This window comes from Rousettus aegyptiacus, unplaced genomic scaffold, assembly GCF_014176215.1.
Source record: "Rousettus aegyptiacus isolate mRouAeg1 unplaced genomic scaffold, mRouAeg1.p scaffold_m13_p_2, whole genome shotgun sequence".
Classification (NCBI taxonomy): domain Eukaryota; kingdom Metazoa; phylum Chordata; class Mammalia; order Chiroptera; family Pteropodidae; genus Rousettus; species Rousettus aegyptiacus.
Window position 1 is genome coordinate 25,590,111 of NW_023416295.1, and position 21,869 is coordinate 25,611,979.

The following is a 21,869-nucleotide window of genomic DNA, read 5'->3' on the forward strand; positions in this document are numbered from 1 at the left end:
AAAAAGAAATTCATGGTATCTTTGACTTCTTTTTCTATTTAAGGAAAATCTTTCAAAGTTAGGAGTTTCAATGACAAAGATATAAACTCTTAAAACGGCTTATATTTATGTAACACTCGCTATATGGAAGACACAGTTCTAAGTGCTTTATACATTAACTCATTTAATTTAATCCTCAAAACAACCATAGGATATCACAATTTTATTATCTCCTTGTCACAGACCAGAAAACTTAAGCAGAGAAAAGTTGAGTAAGTCACCTACAATTAGATAATTAAACAAAAGATTCAAACTCAATGTATATGATCTACTGTTCATCATTTTAACTTCTACACTAACCAGCCCCTCTAAGTTAAATTATACTAGAAGTGCTGGAAAAAAAAACAACCAAATGTTCTAATTGAATAGCATGCAGAAAACATTATCGAACCGAAAAGGCATAAGAACAGCATACCCATAATAAATCCTAAGTGTATCTAGGAGAAACTGCACACCATACTTCTTTCGGAAAACTCTCCTGCTGTCTTTGATGATGGTGGAAAGATACTGTATATGACCTAAAATAGAAAGCTCACTCTTAAATGATAGACCTAAAATAAAGTCACATACATAGTTATAAATTTCTAAAACAACTATAAAATTTTATCAATAGCCTGCTCTCACCAATTCGAAAGGGAAAATCTCCACGGTTCCAAATACGGAAATCAAAGAGTAAATACTGATACATCTGTTGCAGGAGCTGCATGTTTTTCTCTATTGATACCTGTTCAATCAGTAATTGAATTGCCATCAACACATTAACATCCATCAAGGTGTTTGGCACCTGAAATCCAAACAGAAGAGGGTTCTGTAATGTTCAAATAATTGTTATTAAGCTATAATTTCAAATAAGTTATTCAGAACATCTACTGAATACAAAAATATTGTTTAGGAAAATGTAAATAACTTAAACATTAATTTTTCTGAAGTAATACTGAACGTATGTTCCTAATGTCATATTCCTAAAATAGTCTTAAATTGATCAATATCCCAAACCCCCAAGCTAACAAACAAGGTCCTGTAGATCAAAGATAATATACTGTTATGTAAGATAAGTAATTGTATAAGGTGATTCAATATAAGGTTTTAAGGTGATTGTATATATATAGAAATTTGTAAAATCTGTGAAATAAGTTATATCCACTAATACAACTTAAGCTATAATAGTGTAATTAAAAAACATATTTACTTATTAGGATCAAAAACCCCAACACTAACTGCCAATTATAATCATCAGCCACACCTACAAAATATTAGACTAGCTCACCTTCTGAAGTAAGGCACCGAGAGTGGCAACTCCATGGGAGTGAATAAGATTGTCCTGGTTAATAGGATGTCTTTGAATAAAGTGTTTTATAATCAAGATAAATGTTGCAACTAAGCTTCTCTCTAGTCTTGATTCTGTGGAATTGTGAACATGTTATTATCATAATTACTCTAATCACTTTTATAGCACATTTTCTATATCACAATGCATATTGTAACAAACAATATGATTTTGGTTCAGGAATTTGCTTCCAAAGGTTACTTACAGAATACAAATAGAGAAAGCAACAATTGCATATTGTTTACTTATATGCCCATGTAAATATTTTTTTTACATGAATTTAACAATGCTATATTTCCACTAAGAGTACCAACAAAGGATAATCAAGAGTAAAACCAACATCTTAAATTTTGACTAAAGTGTTATGAACTCTCTGAACCACGTTAGCAAAATTAGCCACAGGCTGCTTCAGCTACAAATGGTTAGGTTTCTTCCTAACAGTAGCAAGACATTTTAATCTATTTTTCAATTAATTCTCAAATTTATCAATGCCTATTTAGTATTAATTTCATCTTAATACCTGATGCCTTTGTGGCAGTCAATACCACCCAATCTCCTTCTACAGGTGTTATCAATTCAGAAACTGTTCTTTCATTCATTCTTTCAAGAATCTGTCCTTCACTGAAGTGGCTTATTTGTTCCAAGAGAGGAAAGAGTACATTTAATCCACCTATGCAGTTTATGATGTCCTAAAAAAGAAAATTACAATTTTTTCATCTTACAGAACGTGGGTAATTTTTTCATTTAATATCTACATAGCATGTAAGAGGTTATAATTTACTAAATCTTTAGGGAATATATAGGACAGTCTAAGCTACAGGAATCCTTGTATGGGGATATGCTATTAAGAGCAGCCATATCTCAGTGGTCGAAATATTTAATACTCAAGAGAGACTAGGCCAGACTATTTTTACTGCATCTTTGTTTTCTAAAGTTTTAGAATTTCAAACATAGGCAGTACAAACATGACACCATAACTTGACTTTATAATACGAATGATGTTAAGAGCAAAGTGTCACAGGGCAATTAGGCATAATGAACAGGAGAATAAATCATGGGGGAAAAGAATGTATTCAACAGTATAAATATGACTGATTCCTCTGCTTTTAATTAACAAAAAAAGGTGGCATGGCTGGCTTTGACCAAAATTCAAAGTGACTATCTTGGATAGCATAACAAAATATATTCAATATGCTTTGACATGTTATTAATTTCTCTGCCTCAGTTTTTTTATTTGTAAAATGAAGATAATATTTATTCCCATTCTGAAAGTTGTTATAAAGATTAAGCAAATACATGAAAAGTGCTTAGTGCCTGAAATAAGTGCTACACAAGGTTAGCTATTATTAACAGCTATAATATTCTGAACTGCCATTTAGACCCAGCTTAAGTTTGTAAACAACCTCTTCACATCCCTGCCTGTTTTTCATACTGATTTTTAAAAGTTTTATGTAGTAAGTAAACTAGCTTTTTGGTGGCAAGTATTTTTTTCGAGTTGTCATTTTGTATAAGTTTGTCTTTGATTTTGCTGCAATATAAAAATGCAATAGTCTTCTTCATAATTCTGTTCCTTTTTGATTTCAACATAGCTATAACTTAACTAAGGCTGCTTTCATTTTCAAATATAATGTATGGCACAAGTAATCAGCTTTCTATACATAAGTAATAAAGCTAGCCTTGTAAAACCATTCTTACAAGTGACAGCAAAAGTTAACTTATGAATTGGCAAATATGCCATAAATCTTAGTATGCTAACGAGAATAAGTATTCTTCTGTCAAAGTCAAAGAATAAAAGAGCTTATACTTCACGAATAATATGAGATTAATACTAATTGTGAATTCATCTTTACACAGGCTGAATTATCTTAATGGCTTCTGTTCCACTGAAAGAATGAACATATTTGATTGGTGTTAACTGACTATAAAAGGGGTTTTTGCTCATTTATCAACAAGTTCCCTACAACTATTTTTTTATACCTCTTTTTACTTAAGCTATAATTTCTATTTAAGATATCCTTTAAGGAAACATTATTATATTTTAGAAATAGGATAAAATCTCTGACTTTCATATTAACCCAAATAACACTGACTAATTTAATCACTCTGTCAACAATGTTATTGCATATCCCTGTGCCAGGCACGGTAAAGAAAGAAGTGGTCCCTCCTTTTAAATTCTTAAGAACTACTGGAGAATCGAGCAAACAAACACTTACTATTCACCATAATAAGTGAAATGATAAAGTACTACAGGTACCCATGACAAGAGCAGCTGACTCAATCTTGGAAAATAAGTAGAGAACTCTAGATAGAAACAAAGACATATGTCTAGCTGAGACAAAAATATGAGGCACTTGAAAAAGGCAGGCAAGATATAGTTAGAGCAGGATATGAAGAAAAGGAAAAATTACTCATCTTTAACCTGAGAGAGGAAAGATCTGAGTTTGTTTAAAGCTGAAAGACAGGAGACTATAGGGAGTATATAATTCAAGAGAAAAGGGATAATCAATGAAGTCTATAAGGTTAGAAGGGGTTGAAATTTGCCACATAGTTTTAGAGATTAAATACCTTAAATGGAGCAGTTAACTAAGGCAGTATATTTTTCTCATGAAAACTGTTAAGCTCATGGCAGTTTAAAACTAAGTTTCAAGCAAATCAAAAGTCACTGAACTATTTATTTGCTTATCCTTCAAACTGTATATCTTGCCTGAAAACATTTTAACCGCGCCTTATTATTCAGATGAATCTGGTGGTGACTAATAGATAAACTCTTCTAAACCAACACCCAGGCCATGGACCAGTACTGGCCTATGGCCACATAGCAGGAGGTGTGTGGCAGGCAGTGAACGAGCAAAGCTTCATCTGTATTTGAAGCTGTTCCCTAGCACTAGCATCGCCACTCTCAGCTCCACTTCAGATCATCAGGCATTAAATTCTCATGGGAACACTGGTCCCTGGTGCCAAAAAGGTTGGGGACCACTGTTCTAAAGGATCTGTAAACTTATATAATATGTTGCTTGTCATTTATCATTAACTTACCTTAATGTCCCAGTTTACTACTTTGTTTCCTGTTAACCTTCCATGCAAACAATTAGTAGATAAATCAAGACAGATTGAATTTTTGCAGGCCTAAGAAAAAAACAATATATGGCAAACAGCTAAGCACAATGAAAACAAAACACAACTTTAACTATATATGGAACAGTTCACCATAATTTTAAAAGATACATAGTATAGTCAATGATACAATGCCTAAAATATTTAGTGTTACTACTCTCTGTCTCTTAAAAAAAATCAGGATCTAGATTCTAAAGTACTCATTCGTCAAATGCAGATCACTGCTGCTTGATTTGCTATTCATCAATCATATAGTTTATAATTTTTTTCTCTTCTAATATGTAAACAGATTTTTCACTTTTAAAAAAATTCAATGTTTTATTCTCATTTAGTATTTCCCTAGGCGTAATTTCATGATCTATATAAGATGTGTGACTAAAGTATGAAACAGTAGAAACCACAGAACAGAAAAATATATTACAATACAAAAAATCAACCACAGGTATAAGACATAATATTTTCCCTCATATTACTGACATTCTGTTATAGTCAGATAAAGAGTTTAGTCTGAAACTCTAGAAATTCTTAAAGTTATTTGTTAACTTCCATAAAGGCTTATAAAGCAGGTAACTTCACATTCAACGTGTGAATTTGCTGACTAAAGTATCCTTGAATGTAATCCCCATTGCAAAAGGAAATAAAGAAACTGTAAATGTTAACACAGATGATGTGGCTGTTTTTTTTCCTCTTAAAGCAACTGAGAAAAATTGCTTTAATAAAACAAATGTAAATTGAGTTTACTTTTAACTCAATGTGAACTGTGTTAGTCTCAGAGACAGAAATGTCTTTCTCCTGTTACTATCTTAGTGTAGGTACCTGTGTATCTATGACCTAATTTCCCAATGGCATGGGTGCCTCCAGTCTCCTATCCCTCCAATCCAATGTTCACATTGCAGGTTGAGACCTTTTCTAAAATACAAACCTGATCATATAACTCTAGTGCTTAAAATCCTATCCAATGCCTGCATAGGATTTTTGCTATGATCTGGCCTCCTCTTGTCCTCTAATGTCATTTGCTGCCATCTTCTCTTCTTGCTTAGTCCCCTACACCCAAATACATGTGGAAACCAGTTTTATAGTCTATGCCTTTGTAGGTGCTGCTTGCTACACCTTGCACATCTTTCTCCTCACTTTTGCCTTTTAAAACACAAATCAAACCATCTTTTCTATGATATTCTAACCTCCTGGAAGAACAAATCACCCTTCCTTTGTATCTGCAATGTATTTTGTACATAATTTCAACACAGAAATATTGTATACTGCTTAAGGATATGCATTAAACAGGCTGGCCAGTCACTAGAATTATAAAGCTAGACAGGTTACTTATCTTTAGTCAGTTTCAGAAAAACTAGAGCTTAGAAATGATAGAGGTAACACCACATAACCCTTAGGGCTTTAGTGAAGATTAAGCGAAACAATACACATGAAGTATTTAACATAGAGCTTAATATAAACCCTCCATAAATGGTATCTAAAAAAAAAATGCTCATGAAATTATATTGCAATTATTTTTTACATGTTTATTTCACTGTAGATTTTAAGCGTAAGCCAGAGGCTTTAATTTATTCATCTTTGTATTCTAAAAGTTCAGAAAATTCTTGGCACAGAGAAGACACTCAAAAAAATTTTTAAACAAATGAATGGTTAAACACTTCCCAAATATAAGTGCAAAAATCAGAAACTGCTGTCAAAAAATACTCTACAGTAGTCTTTTCCAAACTTGTATTTGTTACTAAGTGAGGTAAAAAAAAAAACAAAATATGTCCTATGTTCAAATAACTAGTAAAAAAGTAGGATAAAACAAAAATAAACTAGTTTCTTTATACCAGGATTTTTCAAGTGTATCATCAATCTCTAAGAGAGATATACTAAATGCAACATCCTCCAAACTTACATAACCACAGAATCCTTGTATTATGATATATCACCATTTTCAAGAAGTATTCCTCCAATAAACTATCTTATTATATATATTTATCATGTTGGGTTTCTTGAGGAAAAGTAATGATGGCTTTTTATAATGTTACATAAATTTTACTTTCAATAGTAAAAGTTCAACCTTAATTTTTTAAAATTACTTTGAAAAGAATACAGCAACCATAATGCCAAAATGACACATGTCTAGACATATACCAAATATATTAGTGAAATTAAATCTAATCATTTCTTATCTATTTATACTAGAAAGTTGTAATGAAAATAAATATAAGAGATAGTCCCCTTAAGTTATTAAAAAATAATCTAAAATCTAGTTTGGTAAACAAAAAAAATCTTTAAGAAGACGTTAGTGGTACAAATAGGAAACAAAAAATAAGAGACACAAGAGACATAAACAATGTATGAACCTTGAATGGATCCAAGATTAAACTTTTTAATTTAAATTTTAAAAATTTGTTTAAATAAATATTTTTAGGGAAACTAGGAAATTTTGAATATGGGTTATGTAGTACATGAATTATTGATAATTTTCTTAGGTTAATAATTATGTAGAAAAGTTAGGAGGAAAGTGTCTTGATAGCTATGTCAATCTGCTTTCACAAATAACTTCAGATAAACACAAGTGTGGCAAAATGTTAATCATTGGGGAATTCAGTGAAGAGTACACAGGATTTGACCTTACCATTCTTTCAACTTCTCTCTAGGTTTGAAATTAATCAAAATAAAAAGTTAGGGGGAAATACCAACTGAAAAGTAAATTTTATTAGGTGAGATACAAGTATTCAAAGTAATACATTATAGCCATGTATTAGCAGGCTAAACTAGAAAAAAAGATTCTATAATGTATAATGTCAACGTAACATTGACTATAATTAAGGTAATTGATATTGTTTATGCCACTTCTCCCTTTTCTTCCTCCCAATTCTATTTTTGATCTTTCCCTCAGCTCTTGCTAACCTTTCCTCCAAGAAAAAAGGTCTCAGCATGGCATACAGATAGGTGGTTTCTTTTTTCTCCTTCTTAAGTAAACATTTCTTTTTTGTTGTTGTTTTCTGACTAATATCATATTTTAAAAATTAACAAAAAAAATGCTGAATAAATTGTTTCATCTATCCTTCCAAAAAAGTAGGGGAAAGAAGTTTAAACAATTTTATTTACTGCAGTCAATTCTTTAGTACAAAGTCCCACTACAACTACTCCAAATCATACAATTGGGATGACATAATGATCACATTTGAACCCTAGTTGAGAGGTACGCCTTTATTTTTAATGCTTCTCATCTTTTGAAAATTAGTTAATTTTTTAATGGCAATTCAAGCCTCTTCTCAATTACTCACTGAAATGAAAGAAATTAAAAACAAATTCTAGTTCATAGCATAGTTAACAACTAGATGGAGAGTCCATGCTTTTATTCTGACCTTTGCAGTGTAGTGAAGAAGGACATTACCAGGCAGGTCGGCCATGTCAGACTCTTGATATTTCCAAGGGCTTAAACAGTTTGGACCTGAAAATCATTTATACATATACACATATCATTGAATAGATATGGCCTCTTCGGTTCTGTGTAATCAGAACAAAATTTAAAATTAAGCTGTTTTACACTACTTACATAACACAGTTAAAACACACTAAACAAAATATACTTTATGTTTATGTCACTTCTAATTCAATGTAAACCTAAAAAAGTTGGGAGTGGGGATGGAAATGGATCAATCTCATCTATAGAAAAAAAATTTATACAACTAATATCAAATATAACAAAATTTTATCTATTTATTCAGCTAACGTACACCAATTCAAAATTTTAAGACAAAATAGCAAAACAATAATGTGAATAGACATCAAAGAAATGGAATATCAAATGAGTAGGAAAAATTCTTGAACTTACTAAAAAAAAAGGAAAGAAAGAAAGAAAAAAATACAAATTAAAATGAGGTTCTATGTTACATCAAAAAAGGAAGAAAATGGTAGTGAATGTTCCATCTTAATGAGAGTGTGATGAATCTGGTACACTTATATATTACTGTTAGGGACTGTCAACTTGTATATATACCTTATGGAAACTATGTAACATGTATTAAAAGCCATAAAAATATTTACACACTTTGAATATTAATCCTGAGAATTTTTCATAAGTAAATCCAACAAAATAAGAAGAAAAAAAAAAACAATCAGTACAACAGTTCTTCATATTTAATATTTGAAGTCTGCATCAATATTAAAAATTATAAACAGCCAAAGTAAATCATACATTATGAATCCAATATAATATTGGGCAGCCATTAAAAATCACTATGAACATTATATAACAAATAATTGTTATTTATATGAGTAGAAATATAAGTAGAAAAAACTGGAAGAACATAATCCAAACTACAGAGCTGAGATGATTACACTCAATGACTTATTATTAACCTGGAATTTATTTAGATTATAAACTTCAAATACTTTGGTGAGTTTTAAACTAATGAGAAATTTCTAAACTTTGAAAATCTGAACATTCTCATTCCTCTCAAAACTCCTATGTAATATAAAAAAGAAATTTTGACAAACTATTCTGCAGAGTTAATATACATGACTACCTAGAGGCTTAACTCCTGAGCAATCTACTAAAATAGATATAATTTTAAAAAGTTATGATTCAATAACAATCAGTATATATTTAAAATCATAGCCAAAAGATAAAAAGCCAAAATAAAAACAGCTCATAATCTTATCTAACAACTCCTAATTCTACTGCCTTCATGAATTGTTCAGGCATATTCATATGAAAGTTATAAAAAAATCATTTTTATATGACAAGTTTTGAATTAAAACTCATATGATTTTAGAATCAGTCATGTAATTTCTTATGAAAACAGGCTTATATTTTGTTTCATCAATTTACTAAAATCTGCCAAAAGTATTATAGACTAAATTGTATATCCTCAAAATTCATATGCTGAAGGTATAACCCCCAATGTGACTATATGTAGCAATAAGGCCTTTAAGGAGGTAATTAAAGTTAAATGATGTCATAAAGGTCAGGACCTAATCCAAAAAGGGTCCCTTATAAAGGAAGAAAAGAAACCAGAGATATCTCTTAGCACACATACAAAAAACAGACTCCATGTGAGGACACAGCCAAGAAGGCGGCAATCTACCGGCCAGGAATAAAGGCCTCACCTAAAACCACGTCTGAGGTAAACTTGATCTTGGAATTCTAGCTTCCAGAATTGTAATAAAATAGTGTTTAAGCCATCCAGTATGTAATGTGTTGTTATGGCAGTCATAAGAAGCTAATACTAGGTAGATTTATGGATAGTTGAAATACTTACCAAAGGCTTGCTTTATTTGTCTCCCAAAAAGAGCATGGTGTACTATAATTAATACTGAATAGTATACTTGAAAATGTTAAGCTAGTAGATCTTAAATATTATCAATACAAACATAAAAATTGTAATTATGTTAGGGGACAGAGGTGTTAGCTATTACAGCAATCATTTTGCACTATATATGTGTATCAAATCATCATATTGTACACCATAAATGTACATACAAAACATGTCAGTAACATCTCAATTAAGCCAAGGGGGAAGAGTATGGTGTATGGTGGGCTCCCTCTTCCTTTTTCACTTCAATTAAATACACTCTTCATATTTAGACAGAAAAAAACTAAGTTTTATTAAATAGTATGACTGTAAATACTCACCTGCCAAATACAATGCCTTCACCTGAGGAGGCTGTAGTGCTTCATAGAAGATGATAACAGACCCTAGCTGACCCTCCAGAGATGTGGGACATCCCCACTCACTGTCCTGGGTCCCAGCTGATATCAATTTGGTAACCAATTTTGATTTTTCAGTTGTTCCTCCCCAGGAGGCTGATGACAGAATTCCACCAAATGATGTCCGATGAGGGGTAATAGGAGAAGAAAAAGGTGGATCTGGGATTTGGGATGGTGGAGGAGTGGTGGTTCTTTGTCCAGCTGAACCAATGCAGCAAGAAATAAAAGGCTAAAAATTAAGAAACAAACAATCAAAACAAATTACACAAATTATATCTCTATCCTCATTTAAAATAAAACAGTATATAAAATCAAATAAATACAGAAGAAATCATTACAGAAGTTACGTTTGGCCTACATCATTTGGATGCATTTATCACTCACCTCATATCCTTTTGTAAATTTGGAATTTTTAATGAATGTATATTAACAAAAATTTTTAACAATTTTACTATATTATAAAATAGAGAAAACTACTTTTTTCTCTTCAAATTTATGAACAGAGAATGACACATCAGTATAATAATACTAATTATAGGTTATGATGAAATGGTCATTGAAATGAACAGCAACAAGAAGTTCCTAGAATATTAAGACTGGGAAGTAATCTAATCCATTCTATTACCTACAGAAAAGGCTGTTTCAAAATTATATTCAAAGAACTTTTACATTCATGTTCTTTAAGAGTCACCCTAGTAAATAAATTCTGTCCTATACCTAATGACAATGTAAAGGTTTAAAGTGTCTAATTCATTAGAGTCCATCATAACAATCCCTAAATATTTTGTATACTTGGAGAACTTTATTAAATGAGCCTTTGCTCTGCTCTATTCAATTTTTTGGCTTTCCTATGGCCGTTACATGTCTTTTTTTCTAAGTGTTTAATTACATTGTTTCTTCTTTGAATTGTTTTTTCTTTCTTACATGTTGTCTGACTTCATCTAAATGACAACAGGCTAACAGAATTAAATATTAACCTACTATAACTTCGTATGTAGAAAAGACAAAAATTTATGGGCACACATTAGAATAGAGAACCTTCTATATTAGATTGAAATTTTTCAAGAGGTCTCAGTTAATTAGTCCCATAAAGAGTATGTTAGATATGCTTACTTCATTCATGGCAGGAAATCTGAGAGGGGCAGAGACTTTCTGTTGTCCATTATCGTAGATATAGACAAGGCTTTGACCAAAAGGCCTTTTTCCAGGCATGTGAACAATGGTTATGTTGTGCTGGTAAAGTAAAATAACACATTCAAAAGGTGAAGATCACATTAAGTTTTTGGAATGACAAATGTTTTCAGAGTATTACTCTAACTAGTTTGTGTAAATAGCAGATCATCAAGATTAAGCATGACTAAATATTGATTAAAACCATGATTTTAAAGTGAATAACACTTTTTTCTGTAGCACTATAAAAGCACTGTCTATTCTAGAAAATCTACACATAACTGTACTATAGTATCTTTTCTGTACTTTCCAAGGTCTATGAGTATTCTATAGAATCAATTTTTCTAAGAATAATTTTAAGAAAAGCAACAGAAATACATTTTTAACAATTTGTATCTTCACTTTAATTGAAATTCAAAATCAAATCTGATTCTAAAAAAGTTAAGAAATCAGAACATGTCATTTTAAATTTTTAGCAGAAAAACAATTACTGTGAAATTTACAATGATAATATGAATGGTATTAACCTCCTCATAGATGAACTTCAACATGAACAGAAAGTGAAAATTAATCAAGTCTCAAAATGCAGCTGACAGCACTTGATGTACATGCGCCAAATGTGTTTTTTAAAAGAAAAAAATCTAGAAGTTAAATGTGATGCCCTAAAGCCTTACCCAGAGGGAATCACAGAAACTGTGGTCAGGAAGCATAACTGTTGCATATTCTCTTTTTGTGCACACTGCCACAACCAACATACCTGAATGGGTAATAAAAGCTTCAAAACCCATGCCACTTCCTGTAAAAAAGCTAATAAAAAAACATATTATCAGAACTTTTGAAGTCATTTGTTTAGTTTCATCATTGCTGAAGCACACAAAACTAGAATGTTATCATGAATATCTTCATCACACTGTGGCTTACATTTTGTTGCCACGTTATCAGCCCAACCTTGCTTCGAAAATGATTTTTAAATATTTTTTTTTTGAATAAGAGTTTAGTAAATGAAAAAAGGTAGCCTTATAAGTGGAATTCTATTAGCACACTATAGTAAAGCTATAAACTTTCAAATCCTCACAATTCTTCCATGTAAGAGTCAGAAAGCATGAATAAAGGTCTTAAAATCACAAGGCATATTAAAAATTGCCACTGAAGTAACTAAGTTTGGATTTACATACACATGGTTTTCTGGTCCTTCATATAACTATATAGCACTCTCAATGAAACAGATGGATTAACATTCATTTGCAAGATTATTATTCCTTTTTCTTCATTTTTACAGTACTTTAGGAAGGAACTTGTTTCTAAACTAACCTCGGAACTTAACTAGCAAAATATTTGAGATGTACAATTACTATTGTGAAAGTAAGAAAGCACTTAAACTGAGTAAACTCTAAGGATGAAGAAGCTTCAAATAAATTGTACATTTATATAAAATCCAGATGCTTGAAAAAACTTTTTCCTATTTAAGAATCATAGCATATATCATATGATAGAATTCATTTATATTCCATAACTTGTATCTGTACCTGTATAACTGTTTTCTTTTTCCTCCTTTGTTAGCATTGCCAAGAGTCAACTGATCCTGATCTAAGCAAAACCAAGCATTGAAGGAAAAGGCAGACCCTGGCCATTTCTGTATAGAAGGCACAGAAATTCCTGCCATACTATGTGACAAATTGAAATATTGCAGTGCACTCTCTAGACTTTGTTTTCGAGCCATTGTCAGGATTGCTCGAGTCACGGGAGTAGTATATGGGTGAATATACTCAGATTCATCCACCCTCAGCAATTTTAGTAGTTGACGGATTTCTTCTGAGCTCACTGACTGACTCCCCAAAGAACCATGAAGTGCAATCAGATTCTCAGCACAAGTTCGATGAAGGGAAGAATGGGAATGAAGGGCTTCAATGATTCTAATTCCCATGTTTGCATTGACACAAACAGTTCGGCTCTGTCTATTAATACAACAAATTCTTTTCAGCCAATCAGAGATGAAGATCTGCAGGTCATGGGATTCTAGCTCTGGAAGCCACTGGATAAGAAGCAAGAGAGGATGGACATTACTAATGCCCAAAATCCCAACTGAAGTGTGGTCACCCTCTACAGCCTGTAAGGCAACACAAGAGACAAAGATTAGTTACTATCCCTGATATGGAGATAATGGAACTTCTTTTAATAAAGCTAAAAAACTCACCATATTCATAAGTTCTTTCAGTAGTTCCAGTGGTGGCTGACCTAGGGATTTTAATACTTCGAACATATGTATATAACCAATTCTTTCTTTAAATACTTCCTAGGAGAGGGAAAATAAACACATCAATCTACATTTTCTAAGACTGTATTTGTTGAAATATTTTCAAAAATGTTGAATACTACCCATTTAAAGTAATTAACTTAATATTAAAAAGATTATGAGTTCAACATTTCTTTTTTCACAAATCGTGCTTCACCTTAAAATAAACTCCATTTACCTTTTGGAATACAATGTTACAATAACCTATCAACATGTAAAATAAATGAAATTAGGAATAGTTGTGCATTATAAATTATATTACTTACTGACTAGATTGCAGGATACTTCCTTTACCTTCTTCACTTGATTTGTAGTAAGTACAGTATTATATGATGTCAAAATAAAAATGGAAAAAAAAAAAGGAGAATCTGGGGGGTAAGAGGAGTCAGATAGCAGCCTCAAAGGTATAAAGAGTCTTGGCAATTCTGAGTACTGACCAGAAAAAAACTGGGTAGTTTTCTCTCTACTCTTAGTATCTAAATGGTCTGAATTATCTGGAATATTGTGTTCATTTTAGTAAGGTCTAAGCCATAAAGGAAAATATAAAGACAACCAAAAAATCCTCATAACACTAAATTGGTCCAGTAAAGGAGGCAGAAATGTATACATTTATTATCAAATCAAAAGATTTAAATGAAATGAGATTGGCCCTTTCTGGGGAGGGGAACTAGTTGACTGTGGGCCAAGGGTAGGAAGAAAAATTTTTTTTAAAAAAAGGTATGTTTTAAGTCATCTTTTTAATTTTAAATCATACAAGGCATAACAGAGTATAAAAAAGTTGATATTATAAAGACTTAAACATCATTTTAGGTTTGAATTTCATAATATAGTACAAACAATCCATTATACTTATAAACCAATTAGAATTTAACACGATCTTTTTCCTTACAGAAATTGTTATCAATGGAGATTAGGTTCCCTAGCCAGCCTGTAACAGCCTATTCAGCAGGACTCTAACCAAGAATTATATATAGCAACATTTACAGGGCAAAAGTTAAGTCACCTAACGAAAACCAAAGCAAAGTAAGGAATACAATCAAAGGCATGGCTTAGGGAATAAAGAGTAATTCATTCATTTCTGGAACCAGAAAGGGTAAGGCATGAAATTTATTAGAGGTGATGGACTCAAGAAGGTAGAATGGTGATAATAGTAATAGGCAATGACATTTTTAAGCACTCACCATGTGCCTGGCATTATGTTTACCACTTTACAAATACGACTTCGCTAATCCTTAAAACTATTCAATGAGAAAACTACTAGCACAAAATCAGCATAAGCAGACAGCAAAACAATCAGAGATAGTAAACGAGAACAGAAAGAAAATCATGAAGGTTAGTGACTATACAACAAACAAGCAGAATTCCCACGGCCATCTGGAAAAACAAGTCCCAAACTGGTAAGGCTGTTGACGTGTGAAAAATGTTCATGTCTTAGTCAGTTCAACTGACCAAATAGTGAGTGATTATTCTATTAATGAAGAAAACTCATGATATAAAATTTAATTCTTTAAACACACTACCACAGAACACCAAAGTTCTCTTCCCATTTGTTGACTGACACTGTAAATCCCTACTACTTTGCAGTTCAATCATTAATGTCTTAGCTAATCCCAAAGCAGGGCCCATGGGTATCTGTCTTTAAAATTATTAGCAAAATGATTCCTATCTAAGATGAGATATTTTGTGAAATATTTTATTTCAGGCATGAAACCATACGTATAACATTTTCATACATGACTCTGGGAACAATATATATTGAAAACTGATATATCTAAGGAAACATTCTAAAGCTTGGAGATATCTGTTTCACCTTAGCAGCTGGAGATTTGTTCATTACTGCTGTCAGAGCCTGAATGGTTGATACGGCAAGACAATCCAATTGTCCCTGAAACACCTACCAGAGGGGGAAAAAGGGCAAGAAATTAAAAATGTGCTCAAGATTTGCATTCAGTTAGGAAACCTTTGTTCTGAAAACCTGGAAAAATTATTACTTAACATGCAATACATTCCTCTTCCAATGAAATGAATTTCTGAAACACTATAACCTGCAAGGAAAAGTTACCTACTTGATAGAAAATAAGCCATGTGTCAAGAAGGATAAGCTACATTCATTCATTACATTAATATGTTTAAAAACAAACACCAAGCTTTAAGACATGCTTTTTAAAACCCTAATGGACAATCTCAAGAGGAAGGGAGGGAGGTCTATCACTGGAAATTATATTGTTTTAATTTCCCTTCAAAATACACATGAACTTCCTGGGTCTAAATTTCATTAGCATATATAATAAGATGGCTAAAATAGTCCTGTCTACTTAGTTTCCAAACCCTGTGTTATAATAAAATTGGTATGTGCATACAACTAATTAATCACACTTGCAAACAATAGGGTATATCTTTTTTTACACAAAATGCAAAACTTGAAGCAGAACATAAAATGAAATATGTATCTATAAATATTGTCGTGTTTTTAAGAAGGCAATCTACAATGCCAAAAGTTGTAAGAAAAATTAAAACCAGCTCAATTTTGTCTTTTTCTTTGTAAGCTTTACCATAAAAAAAGAGATGTGTTAAATTTCAAGTCAGTGCATTTATAGTAAGAAAACAAAAATAAATATAACATCAATACTAAAAAAAATTGAACATGACTGTTTTATCATCAGGCTTGTGCAACCACGGAAGCATAGCATAAAGACTAGAGAGTTGTAGAAACTAAGTTTCAAAAATCTAGAATACATTACTATGACTTGATGCTAGTTATTCCATAAATAGGATTTTCCTCTCCCACTCCCACTAAAAATGATTTGAGTAAAGGGATTGATACTTTCAGGCAAATTATTTAATCTGAGATCTCAGTTTTTGTTGATATTGTTTGTTAAACATTATTACATATAATAAACATATTACATATGCAATAAACATAATATGCATTAAATATAGAATTTTATGCAAATAAGATCATTCCTAGACTTTATCCAATAGGACTAGGCATCGTACTACCTACAACTAGGAATACTAACATAACTTCTAAGAAGACTATTATAACTCGTTTATTACACTATAAGAAAGCCTTAAGAGGGACTAACACTTATATAGAAATCTAAAACAGTACTCTGTAATTGATATTCGACATCCAGAATACAAAATAATAGGTTATCATGTCTCTTTCTATATCACAGCTCTGTTTATAAACCTGGACATTAAGATAATATTAATAATGACATAATGTAATAAGCTCTTTCACAAACATTTTGGGAAAGAAAAATAACAAACAACATAAATTGCATATTTTTGCCTTATTCCCACATAGAGTTGAATTTTTAGAAAAGAAAAAGTTAAGTTTACTCTAAGACTCAACGAGTTCAGCATCTTCTTCCCTTCCTCCAAGATTCAGGTTGTCCATTGAATTATAATCATTACTTGTCAACAAGAAGCAAAGAATCAAGATATTAAAATTGACCATACATATTTACAAACAAAGCCCTGAAGTCCCAATACACCATAATGCTTAGAAAAAGAAGCTCCCAAATATCAAGTCACCACCAGGTGAACAGTGCTGATACTGGGATCCCATTCCTGTACTTTATATCTCCTCAAAAAAAGCACACACACACATACGTAGATGGAATACTGTTGATCATTTATATCAACTACCAAGGTTTCAGTATATTTTATCTTTTAGATAAAAAATTCAAAATAAAAAAGGCTTTAAACAATTTTCAAAAATAATTAATATTAAAATTAAGATAATGTTTGTGTATTTTAAGACATAAAAAAAGTACAGGAATCATTGATCCCATTGACTGATTTTGGACTTCAGCTGAAACAAGATGCAGGCTTTGTAGATACCTGGTCCTCATTCATTTCTGTCAGTAATTTGTTGGCAAGGTCTTTCTCATTCTTGTCTGCCACCTTATTGTTAGCATTTAAAAACAGCTGTTAAACAAGAATAATGGAGACAGAACATTAAATTCTTACCTATAAGCAGAAATGAAGTTTAAACGGATTTCCGTGTCTTTTGAAAATAAATCCAAGAATTCACTTGTGAAGTATACCACTTTTAAACTAACAATCAACTATTCATAATTGGGGTAACAGACATTAGTTCATATACCATTTAATTAATTATTATTTATTTATCTCTGAGAACTCAAAGTTACTAAAATAAGAAACAGCAGCAATAATTTAATCTTCCTAAAGTCTCAAAGAATTAGCTGAGAATATCTCAGCGAAAAAAAGGAAATATGCTTCTTTTGAGACAGACTTCTTATTGAGACAGACTAAAGATAATGTAGTAAATAATGCACAGTAAGGGTTCTGTAATTAATTAATAGCATTTATAAAGTGCTATTAAACTAACTTTTACAAGGGTTCTTTCCAGAAATACTTCTCAGAGTCTCAAATATGCTAATGATTGACAAGAGAAGTCAATGTTCAGTATTTTCCAAATTTATCTGAGCACACATTTTGTTAAAAATTCTGTAACAGTATTCTCCAAATACAAATCAACAGTATCAAGAGTTGAGCGTAATTTATATTAGTTTATGTACTAGAAAAGGGATTAGAATTATCTTAAACACACACAGGATTACCCTCTTCTGAAAGAAATAAAGGAATCAACTATTTTGGTTTAAGTATATAAAACTCAGCATCCCAAAATACTTCAGTAACAGATGGGTAAAGAGAAAAATAATTTAAATGAGAGTGAAAAGGGAGAGAAATTTAGATTTACAAAGGGATTTATCAAGAGCATCCTAAGAAGAAAGTTGTTAGAACATTCTATCATTTCAGAAATAAGAAAAGTCCAGTATGTCCTGAAATAATACAATATAAAATAAAGTGGATAAAATAGTACTACGATATGGTATGCAAAAGCATATGTAAAGCTTCACCTAAAAATAGATTAGTGTATACAATATATGATTTGGAATCTGAAACCTGATGTGATTCTTGGTTCTGTTATTTAATAGCTGTCTGGTTTTTAAGAAAAGCCACTTCTCAAAAAGGAAAATAATATCTCAAGAAATAGGTGTGCAGATTAAATGAGATAACTCATGCTAGGTTCTTAGCATAGTATCTGGCACATAACAAAAGTTTAATAAATGAAAGTTGGTATTATTATTATTGGCGAATGTATAAAATATAGTAATATTCCATTTTATCTAGTTTAAGGGATGACCAATACTGAGGGAAGCAAAAATTAGTAGTCTTTCCAGAAAGTATTCCATTTTGAGAATCTTTTAAAAAGTTCTTACTGTTTAAATTAGTAACTTTATTTCTAGGAATCTACCCTAAGAAACAGTTAGAAACTCACACCAAGATTTTAGAATAGAGAAGCTCACTTCAGCTTTATTTACAACAGCAAAAAATAAGAAACCATCCAAATATCCAACAATAGCACAATAGTTAAATAATTGATGGTATATCTTTAGATTGAAAGAGAAATCCTCAAACTTTCTGGTCTCAGGACCCCTTACCACTCCTAAAAATTGAGAACCCCAAATAACTTCTGGGTTATATCTATCAATAGTCACCATATCAGAAATTAAAATCAGGATACTTCAAAATATGTGTTTATTCATTCAAAAAATAACAATAACACATTACATGTTGACAATAAAAACACTTTTAAGAAAAATAAATAAAATTTCCAAAATATACCTTAGTGAGGGTGACACTGCTTCTACCTTTTTGCAATTCTCTTTAAATGTCTGACTTAATAGAAAATAGATGAACTCTCATACCTGCTTTTGCATTCAGACTGTTGGGATAATGTTATCTTGGTTAATGAAGAAAATCTAGCCTCAAACAGGAATGCTATTTATATTAGACTCTGCAGAGTCCCTAAAATGATCTTGGGGACCCCACACTTTGAGAATGTCTGGGTTGAAATATTTGCAGTCATTAAAAACAATGTTTTGAAAAACATATGATGGCATATATTTTGAGGAAGGGAAGTCTCATTTTGGGATGAGAAGACTCATGATGTAACACATTTAAAAGCGGAATACAAAAATAGTCAGTAGTATCCCTATTCTGTAAAGAAAAATATATGTTCACATTGAAAATATACATGCAAATATTATGTGTATTTTGCCACAGTTCTATAATTTAAATATTATAAATATATTTTGTAAAAAGATTAAGAAAAAATATCTTTATACTTCTTCCTCCATAATCTCTATATTTATTGTGTATTGGTCTAGAATTTAAACAAAAATCTATTTTAAAAAAAGAAAAGAAATTTGCTCAAGGTCACTAAGACATATATATGAATCCAAGCAGGTGTGACTCCAATGTCAGGCTTTCAATTACATCATTCTATCTATCTACTCTCAATGCTCTTTCTATAGAGCATCCCTCAGTTGCTCCTTTTATAAATTCTCATTCCTACTAAGACTGTCTCGATAAATTTTTGTTGTAGTTGATTTTAAGGAGTTGATGTGAGGAAGAAAGGGAAGAAAATAAAGAAAACAAAGGTGAATAAGACCAAAAATATCAAGAGCTTTCCAGAGTCATCTGACTCTGTAATGCCTATACTTTTAAAAAATGATTTCGACTCCAGAGTATTAAAGTCAATGTAATGGTTTTGAATCCTTGTTTTTGCTACTATAAAGTGCTGTTACTTTCTTCTCATTAATTCAAATATCATTAAATAGTTTTAAAAAAATGTTTACATTAATTCAAACCATATCTCCCTTTCAAATTGTAATAGTGAAATATAGTTTGTTATACTGAAAAACAAGCTTAGTAAATTTTAGTAGGAACTACATTTTATCCTAGTGATTTACCTACTATAATGTGTGATTGGTAGGTTCTATACATATGTGAGATTTTGTCCTTATCACTGAAGTTGCCTTTATAACTGATAAAGCCGCACCGCTTTTTTACAACAAACAAAAGGTTTTATAAACATTTCTCTTATGTTGCTTTCATCTCAGCAAGGTTTCTCTCCCCAAAATAAATTATTTTTAAAAGGTGGGAGGAGGCGTCTTGACTCTCTGAGGTAATGTGGTACTTTCATTGACTTCATAAATATTCATTACTATTTACTTAATTAATATAGTCTTTACTATTTTATGCTCTCCTTTACTATTTTACTGATAAGTTAAGCAACCTAATTACATAAATGTTTTCAGGGATAACCCTTCTAAAAATTGAAGGAGCTGATATTAAAATCCTGTTCTGGAATAGTCTTACAGAATCAGAATGAAACCCTAATATTTTCAGCATGGAGTCCATGAAAGAAATACCTTAAATAGAAAGGTAAAAACTCTTTGAAGGCTGAGGCCCTATTCTTTTGTTCCCCCTGTTGCTCATGTCTGTCTAGTTGCCTAACAGTAACTTTTCAAAGGTTTCTCAAAAAGCTCTCTAAAAAGTTTCTGATTCCATCTTGAAATTAATGAAAATATGATATAATAATCAGAGATATTAGGTATTCTGTACTCACACGCAAATCTTCTACAAGTGTAAATCAGTAAAAAATAAGAAAAACAATATGCATATTGGCAGTATTATCAAGAACTTTAACAGTATTACTATTTTTTACTTTTCTACATTTTCCAATTATTTGCGAGTTGCTTTTGATGTTCCCTAAATTAAAAAAGTGTATGCCTTTTGTCCTAGTAATTCTGTTAGAAATAAAATTCTATTCTATGAAACTTGAGAGTTATGTAACAGAAAAAAAAAAAAGAAAGAAGGAATTAAGCATGTTCCAATAGGGAACAGTTAAATAAATTATGATACATCCACTTAATATTATATGACATTAAAATCATAACAGAAAAATACTAATAATCTTAAATGAAACAAAAGCACAAAAATCATACACATCTAAGGCTCACACCAGATTTTAACAGTACATAACAAAAAAGATTTTAAAATTCAAAAGAAACAACTTGATTAAAAAATGTGCAAAAAAATTGAACAGACGTTTCTCCAAAGAAGACTGGAGAAATAAAGCACATAAAACGATGCTCACTAATCATTAGAAAAAGGCAAATCAAAACATAATGAGATACTACTTCATACCCGAAAGAAAAGAAAAAGGAGGAGGAGAGGGAAGGGGAAGTGAAAGGGAAGGAGGAAGGGTGAGTGGAAGAAGAAGAGGAAGAAAATAACTGTTGATGAGAATGTGGAGAACCTGGAACCCTTCTGCACTGACGGTATGTAAAATGGTGCACCCACTATGAAAAATGATAAGGTAGTTCCTCAAAATATTA

General features: G+C 31.2%; 1 protein-coding gene across 6 annotated transcripts in view; it reads right to left on the bottom strand.

Annotated features, from left to right (window-relative positions):
* NBEAL1 (neurobeachin like 1) overlaps window positions 1-21,869 on the bottom strand; it is a 121,639-nt gene that overhangs the window by 67,698 nt on the left and 32,072 nt on the right. For 5 of the 6 annotated variants that reach the window (XM_036236213.1, XM_036236214.1, XM_036236215.1 and 2 more), the window contains 13 exons: window positions 17,497-17,583; window positions 15,458-15,541; window positions 13,549-13,647; window positions 12,881-13,461; window positions 12,029-12,161; window positions 11,298-11,417; window positions 10,110-10,413; window positions 7,837-7,922; window positions 4,403-4,492; window positions 1,887-2,055; window positions 1,307-1,440; window positions 664-823; window positions 455-557 (listed from right to left, as the gene is read on the bottom strand). In XM_036236213.1, the coding sequence (XP_036092106.1) occupies window positions 455-557; window positions 664-823; window positions 1,307-1,440; window positions 1,887-2,055; window positions 4,403-4,492; window positions 7,837-7,922; window positions 10,110-10,413; window positions 11,298-11,417; window positions 12,029-12,161; window positions 12,881-13,461; window positions 13,549-13,647; window positions 15,458-15,541; window positions 17,497-17,583 (2,150 nt within the window). The remainder of the gene's footprint in view (window positions 1-454; window positions 558-663; window positions 824-1,306; window positions 1,441-1,886; window positions 2,056-4,402; window positions 4,493-7,836; window positions 7,923-10,109; window positions 10,414-11,297; window positions 11,418-12,028; window positions 12,162-12,880; window positions 13,462-13,548; window positions 13,648-15,457; window positions 15,542-17,496; window positions 17,584-21,869) is intronic. The other variant, XM_016161914.2, reaches the window with a different exon arrangement.